General features: G+C 36.8%; 1 protein-coding gene across 1 annotated transcript; it reads left to right on the top strand.

Moving 5' to 3' along the window:
- Window positions 1-4,194: 4,194 nt before the first annotated feature.
- Window positions 4,195-6,706, top strand: LOC141904277 (BMP-binding endothelial regulator protein-like). The gene is made up of 8 exons (XM_074792857.1): window positions 4,195-4,255; window positions 4,353-4,435; window positions 4,549-4,743; window positions 4,837-4,936; window positions 5,041-5,288; window positions 5,374-5,478; window positions 5,591-6,312; window positions 6,427-6,706. The coding sequence occupies exons 1-8, from the start codon at window positions 4,195-4,197 to the stop codon at window positions 6,704-6,706; spliced, it is 1,794 nt and encodes a 597-aa protein (XP_074648958.1).
- Window positions 6,707-8,806: the final 2,100 nt, after the last annotated feature.

The raw sequence follows: 8,806 nt of genomic DNA, 5'->3' as shown, positions 1-8,806 counted from the left end.
TAGAAACTGGTTGATTGTATTTTTGGCTATTGAGCGACTGCTTGCGGTCTACTTCCCACTGAAATCTGGACTATGGCTAACTAAGAAATATTTGAGATGTGTCACAATAACGTTATACGTCACTATAACTTGTGGAAGTTTCTACGTATTTATGTACAAGAAGGTTTTTTATAAAATGTCTTGCGCTCATGTTTTTCATCAGTCGTATTTCCATACGTATGGTCTCATGTCAGGAATGGTCCACATAATTTCGTTGTTTGTATTCGGTTTTATTTTACCATTCATTTTTCTGGTTGTAAACAATTCAATCCTTTTGGTTTTCCTCATCAAATATTTCAAGCGACGTGACATGGGACAGACAACGAACCAAAAGGGTGGCAGTCGACAATCTGTAGTCAAGGCAACTCGTATGATTGCGATGGTTATCTTGGCTTTTTTTCTGTTTGAAACACCAAACGCAGCAATGACAATACGATTCGTAATTTGGCGCGGTGATACTTTAGCCGGTCAGAGGTATATCGGCATGGTGTTAGCCCAAATTGACTCACTCATAAACTTCTTCATCTACTTCATCGTTAACGAAAGGTTTCGAAAAATTATAATGTGCAAAAGATCATGATGATTGTTTTATTGGTTTATGCCCTTTTATTTTCTTGACCTGGCAAACGAAGTTACACGTATGGTTTGCGAGGGTTGCTCTAAACGTTATGTTTTAAACAACCAAAATGCTGCTCTTATAACGGACATGTGATTTCCACCCTCAGCCTTCTGGTACTTTGACACGACAAGCCAGTTTAGCCGTTTAACAAAAAATATGAAAGCAGAGCTTGGCCACTGCGGGCATCTGACAGGGTGAAGCTTTGTATGCAACTCCAAAAAATGAAAACCAAATTCGCCTTTTAATTGACCAAATCTTTATAGGACGGCGCTACGGACAACGTTTCGGAGATAGCTATTCAATGAAGATTTGTTGCTCCTAAGAAACAACAAGAAAATTATTTGACGCCTGCGAAAAAAATGTATAATTTCTGGGCTAAGCTAATGTGGAATTGCAAATTTGAAATCGAAGTTTTAAGAAATTTGGGGAATGATGAGATTTGGCGATTGGGTAGATGATACAGCGGGTCTCGACTCTAGTAGTGGTTTAAATTTTTTTATTGAAAATTCTCAATAATTGATCGCGAACTTGCGACCGACTTCATTTACTTATGCCTCTAAGCTGGTCTGCAACTTCATTGCCTCCATGGTTGAAGAACGAGCTCTTCTGATGTCTGCTTCATCATGACTTCGAGCATATCGTGTGGCCTAGCCAGCCGGCCCTGGCCACGGGTTTGGCTGTCACTCGATATCCTAGAGTCTTGAGTCTGGGTGGGTTGAAGTAGACATTGTCATTTAAAATAACATGCTTATGTTGTTCTGTATGAATTACCCGTGTGTCATGTATGTTGTATTAATTTATTTTAAAATTTGTATTTATTGAATTTGGGAATTTTATCCCGAAATTTCAATGAAAAGGATCAATAAAGAATTGAATTGAATTGTCACCTAATACACATGCCATCAGAGGACGCGGAGCCGTATATGATAGCTATGCTATTATAAATTGCTAATCTCACGAAGCCTGCTTACTCCTAATATCAAACATATTTTCTAAAACGTTTGAATATTGAAATTATATGTTTACACATTTTCATATTGACCGCTTGTAGCCGCTGATAAAATTCACGCCGGCCCTACACACATCGTAGATAGCTTCGTCATTCCACCGGCATGCCCACGTCAGGGTCTGACTTTTATATCAGACTTCCAAATCGTGTATACATCCGCCATTTAACCGAATAATCCGACATTTCTATTTATGCCTGCCGCTTCTGATATAATCATACATCCTTTACTATTACAATACGTCTTCTAATGATATTCAATGCAATATAACATTTCGACGTTCAAATATAGGTCATTATATAATCACAGGAAGCCATTCTACATCTATGTCAATAATATTTTGCCAAATAGCTTATTTGTGTACACATAGACCTGTGACGTTTTGCACATCGATTTACGGCTGTCGTTTGTAAAATGACGACGATCAATGATCAATGATGTCCTCATCCTTAAAGCTGCACTTTTTATTCAAAACACCATCAAATCTTCACCCCATTACTTTTCTAATTACTTCACCGCGGAAAACTTATCTCCTTTAGTCAACATCAGAAAAAGCATATATTTAGACCACGCATATTCTTTATTTTCAAAACAAACACCACCAACCCCGCATCAAAATTCACCTCAAAACATTCTTTCAAACATCTGGCAAAAACTACCTTTTTCCAATGACATCCTACACACAAGCAAACAAAATTTAAAACGTCAACTCAGACCATATCTCACCTCCGCCTACAATGATATCCATCAATGTAATAACCCTAATTGTTATAATTGCTCACTCTCCTGTACCCTCTAGCTTACTCATATAAACTCTCCTGTAATTATCAAAAATCATCAACTTTCATTTCCTTCCCCTTTATTTCTTCATTTCCCTTTCGTTTTTTTCCCTGGGTGCTTGCGACAGCGGCCTAAAGGCTTTGCTTGGCCCACACTGAAAGCTACTGTTCTCTCTCTCTTTTTATAATTGTGCTTTGTTTAAAAAATTGTTTGTTTTCTCTCAACCTGTGTACATAGCCTGTCATGCTTTCTGTGAAATAAATTTGAACTTGAACTTGAACTTGAACTTGACGCTGAATGGTTAACATTGTTTAGGTTTCATAATGGTAACGTTTTATAAGGCGTCAAAAAATAGAAAATCGACGCCGTGTTACGGGATAATAAAATTTGCCTACTCATTGAAAAACCAAAATCTGTATAATTCACAACTTAAGCGCATAATTGAGGCACACCTTTTGAAAAGTTGCACGCATCCATCGAGACCATACTCCATATATCATAATATCTGCAGCATCACAAGCCCCTTTTTGTTATTACTTTTCCATCCGAAAAATTACAAATTGAGGGGATAATTATGATTTTATTAGATCTAATAATCTCATATCGAACAGAAGGTGATATTGGTGTAATATATCGACGATCTTTCTTATCCGAAATCGAAGCTTACCCGGTATGCAAGGCGCTAGTATTTTGAGTAATAACGCGTGAGAATGAACGACCAGGTTGTTAGGTAAAAAGAAATATTCGCAACAAAACTTTAGAATTCAAAATCAAACTTGATAGACTAAGAATGACCTTAAAAGTCGTCAGAATATGCGCGAACTTTTATACAGCAAGACAGAGTTAATTTATCAAGTGATAAGTTAGATTACCAAAACGACCAGACACTTATTTTTTGTGCTGTACTGTTACATGCATTTGTAACGAAAGCAGCTTAAAGTTTTCTCCTGGGTTGTCCGGACACCTGAGAGAGTTTCGTAAAAGAATTATTATCAAACGCGGTAGATATTTTTGTCGGTCAGCAGCACTAAAAGCATATTAGAAGAGCAAGGGCGCTGATAAGTTAAAGATGGATCGCTTCTTAGTGCGTTTCTCAAAAGATTTTCTTTGTTTTAGTTACGTATAATCGTGCAAAAGATGTAAAACCCCACACTTGGAACTTCACTAAAAAACTTATCTAAACATTTCTTCGATCTAAAATATCCGAAATATTTCTAGCAATTTTTAAATAAACTTGTAAGTATATTTTCAAGTGTATGATTTTACATGTCATCGATTCGTCACGGATATTGTGATTTTAGTGATTAATCGTATTATCATCCAATTAAATTAATTGCTGACTTAATCAATATCACCAGCAATTTGCTTCTATTTTTCTGGAAACCTGAGACCACCCGTCATCGATTAATCGAAATCACTCATACCTAATTGCTGATTGTTAATTTAATTTGCTCATTCAAAACAACAGCACAACTACGTCAGTTTACCTCTCAGACCAACTATGATGTTGATTAGATAATTACTGTCAATGTTAATTAGTGAGACGTGCTCCTGTCTCAGGTGTCGGACCGAGTGGCAAATGATCCACGTATAAAACACCTGATGTGATATCAGTAAATCAGTTCATTCAGTGACAAGTCATCACATCATCACTCACTGGATTAACCGATTATCACTCAACGAATTAACGGATTAGCACTCGATGATTAGCGGATTATCTATCAGAGGATTAAAAGATTACCGATCAGTATGCATAATTACATTTTGAAAACGATTGTCTGGTGGATCGTAGTAGTTTATTCGGTGACTGGTAAGCAGCCTGTCATATCAGTGACGCTGAATATAACTGACATCGTGTTTGATGAAAGATCATATTTTGCTATTGAAAGTATTTTCTGTAATTCTAGGTTGTAAATACCACAATAAAGAACATGAAAGTGGATCCGAATGGATCGACGAAAAAGATCCCTGTAAATTGAATATGTGCTCGGTAAGTTTCAGAATGATTAGCAATAAGACAAATGACGCAACTGAAAATATACATGTGTGTCGTATTATCAACAAAGTGGAGATATGAAGTATATATGTGTTGACATTTTCCAGGCTGGTGTTTTGACTCATAGTTCGATACAATGTCGTCCAGTATGCCGTGAACAGATTTACAAACCGGGACAATGTTGCCCCGCCTGCAGCAGCGAGAAAGAAAATACAAAAGGATGCGTTGTCAATGGAGTTACCGTAGAAAATGGCAAATCAATCATAAAACCTGGTGAAAAATGTACAACTTGTAAATGCGAGGTAAACTTAGATTTCTAAAGATAATGAAAACATTAGAAATGATTAGTTGGTCATAGTAAAGATATGAATATGTATCGTAATCTATCATTTTAGTCGGGGGAATTGACGTGCACTCAGAAGGTTTGTCCAGTTTTAAACTGTCCACACAAATTTCAAACGCACGAAGAAAATCAATGCTGTCCAGTTTGTAAAGGTAACTATACGAGTTATACAGATGTTTTAAATGATTACATGATAAAACTTGATAGATGTGCATGTCATTTATTCCTTAAAACCAATTAATTGTTTTCATTGCAGGAAAAGCTGTAACGGCCAGTTCTATTCACGGGAGTTGTTTGTTTCGAGGTCATCTTCATCGGGAGAGGCGACATTTTATGCCCGATAAATGTACGAAGTGTTCATGTTACGACGGCGGGATGCGGTGTTATCGTAAAGCTTGTCCAGATCTAAACTGTCCAAAAGAATTCTTGGTCTTCGATAAAAAGTCGTGTTGTCCGAAATGTAAGCGGCCGGCTGGGTGTGCATATAAAGGACAAATGTACAAGGTAAAACATATCACTATTTGACTTGACTCCAATCTTTATTTTAATATGTCTTTAACTTTCAAACTCTTTATTTCTCCAATCATAGATTGATCAGAGTTGGAAGGACGGATCCTGTACGGATTGTAGTTGTAAAGACGGAAAGGCGACCTGCCAAAAAATCACATGCGGATTAACTCCAAAATGCCCACAGGTAGATAATTAGATATCATCGTTTAGATTTTCATTTAAGTTTTCCTTTGAAATCACCTAAATTTATGAACCAAATACCATTTATTGATACGTCATTTCTGATATATTTTCAGAAATCCATTTTATACAGACCGCAAGGAGAATGCTGCGCGTTATGTGTACCAGCTCACAGCGTTTGTTCCCTCACTGGTTCGAACAAGGATTATTTGTCGTACGCATCGTTTGACGGGTTCAATTTCAAATTCGGTGGAACTTGTCGCTACACTTTGCTTCAAGATGTCGCCGATCGTCAGATAAACATCCGCGTCAAAAACGAGTTCCACCCGTACCCGACAGTGAGAACGAAACTAGTCACAATCATCGTGTCTTCATTATCTATCGGACTACACAGAGATCTCGATATCAGAGTAAATCGTAGTAAAATCCGTGTTCCGTACAAACACGAAAACTTCACTATAGAAATCGTTAAAAACGCGACGGTTGTAGTGAATGTGATAAACGGGTTTAAGTTAACGTGGAGTAAACAAGGAGATATCGACGTTTACGTTACACCGAGTTGGCAGGATAAATTAGGCGGTCTTTGCGGTAATTTCAATCAGGTCGTTCAAGACGATACTCGAACGAAAGCGAAGCGAGAAATCGTCTCAGACGCGGAGGTTTTCGCTAAGTCTTGGCGAGTCGGCGGTAAATGCAACTGCGATGAACCGTTCAACAGTAAAAAGTCATCGTGTCAAACAAACGATCAGAGAGTTCGCGCTCATCAGAAATGTGATATCCTCAAGAGTCCATCGTTCAAGAAATGCCACAAGAAAGTTCCCGTCAAACCTTTCCTCAGGTAAATATCTCGTGTTATGTTACATTTTTCTGCCTTCCTTATATGAGCAAAGTTATGGAAACTGCGATGAAATGGAGAGAGACTTATAACTAATACATTATATATATCTTACAGGGCTTGTACCGATAACGTTTGCGAATGTCCTTTGGGTAAAAACTGCGAATGCGCCATCGTGAAGTTTTATATGCGAGAATGCGCCGAACACAACATAAATCTGAAATTACCGAAAAAGTCTGCGTGTAAACCTTCTACTCAACAACAACACGACTCTTACTCGAAGAAAAATCTGAAGAAACAAGAGAAAAAGGAAAGAAGAGGAAGAGTTCCTTTGTTGTTGCGATCATTGGGAGGAGTAGTTATTGGTGACGAGTTAGAAAACAACATATTGGACTAATTTGTGATTATTTGTGCTAATTGGAATATATGGAAAATATCAATGCTGTTTTAAAAGTTGGACATCGTGAATTTACGTGTATCCAGTGAACAATGATTATTTGAAAAGAGACTATGTTTTTATTTTGTTATCAATTGTTATTGCTGTTTTAATTTTGTTGTTAATCTTACATTACATTCTTTTTCAGAGTTGTCATTAGTTATAACTTTCAATTGTATTTCTTGTATTTTTGCTTACAGGATTTGTATTTTATTGTGCATTATTGTATTATGTATCATATATATCATTGTTATAAGATAATTCTATGTTTTGCATTAAATGCCTTTTAATATCTTTACTTTGTTTTGCAGCGTGTCAACTTATGTAAATTAATTCTATGATTTATGAATTGATATTTTCATAAAATGTGCTTTTCCCTTATCGCATATTTATTTGCATCGATTTGTTACTAATTACTCTTTATTTCAGGACTTTTTTTAAATACAAATTAATTTTATTAAACAAGTCAATGGTATATACAAAATAAATACATGCTAAGGTTCAGAGGACTAAAATGTAAATTTAGTTGTATAACTATCATCAATATATTGTCGAAATAAAATTTTGTCTCACTATTTTAACGAAATTTTGTGTCAATTTCACTTATTTTCTTCAAAGGCGTTTCACTACGATTTTTAAGATTAATCGTTTTAATCAAGGATAATGCAATCTACCTATGCGTTATGCAATGATGTTAACCGAGGAACAGCCCTACAGGAAACGGCTTACGTGAAGAGTGAAGGTAAAATGGTCAAATTTTATTTGATGGTGTATGATATATTCGTATACGATAAACATGAGTACCCAGGAAGAAAGACACTAAATATTTGGATGGATATATGAAAGCTGTGGGTACTGGAGTGTGTAATGGGTAGTATAGTGTGATCTGCGTGCATTTGTGGCCAGCACACAGATAACATTGTTCATTGGGGTTTGGTCCAGGACTCGCGAGATTTTCAACAACACGGAAGTAACGTGTCAAAAATGATGACTTGAATTGCATGACTACCTACCACCCCTCATTATTGTTGGAAAACTAAACGTTCGGCACTGACTAAAAATTAGTAATAACATTTTAGAAATGGCCAGAATTTTAACTTAGGTTCTATCTCATTTTTATTTTACAATTGCGATTGGTATAACTTTTTTTTTAACGGCCGTTAAGGCTTCATGTTTCGTCTGCAATTCACTGCAAATAGTTACGCAACTACGCACATTTCAGTGTTTTTGGCAGCTGTACACTCAATCGGCACCGTTCGTGACTAGCTTCACTGCGGAATTATCATTAATTAACATCGCCATATCACATCATCAACTTATATTGTGCCTTAAAACCCTAACAGCCGAAATAATTGAAATGCACACACGATTTCTATCGTTGAAAATTGAGAGAGTGGCCATGTTTGTGTTTGCTGCTTCGCGTAAATCGCGGAGTGGGGCCGATACGTCCAGTATGAATTTAAAACAAATTGTCTTATATATTGTCTTATATTTGTTATGTGCGCTGAATCGTTGTTCCCGAGTTCGTTATAGCAAGGTTGTACTGTACCTAATCATCCGTCTTATCCGTTGGTTTCGCAACATTAGTAGCTTGTGCCAATAAGTCGTCCATGAACTGCAGCAAATTACATCAACGATCATGCTCCTACGTATGTACTTATCTTATTTATCTGTGCTTAATTACCCGAAGAAGTGTAACCGTCAGGTTGTTGTATCGGCAGGCTGGGGAACAGCTCCAACATTAACTTGTTTCCAACATCTGTCAGTTCATCGTGTGCGTAACAACCGTTACATCACTTTTTTGATCTTAAAATAGGGTTTGTCCCCGTTATTTTATTCATTTGATTGATAAATTTCGTTTGATTTTTTGATTGAGTTTCCCTTGCTGACCCACCACACCTGCCGGCGGGGAGCGAAACAGGGGGTTTGATTTTGAAATCGGAAATCGAAGTACAGATGTAGTTGTCTGATCGGCGGTCGAGTTAACAGAATATTTTTAAATCGAAGTACATAATTGGAAATTCGGTTCCGGTTCATCCAAACAATCTTCCATTCAGTCTG

Source organism: Tubulanus polymorphus, chromosome 4, assembly GCF_964204645.1.
Source record: "Tubulanus polymorphus chromosome 4, tnTubPoly1.2, whole genome shotgun sequence".
NCBI lineage: Eukaryota > Metazoa > Nemertea > Palaeonemertea > Tubulaniformes > Tubulanidae > Tubulanus > Tubulanus polymorphus.
Note: the sequence above shows the minus strand (reverse complement) of the source record. Positions and strands in the feature narration are given on the sequence as shown.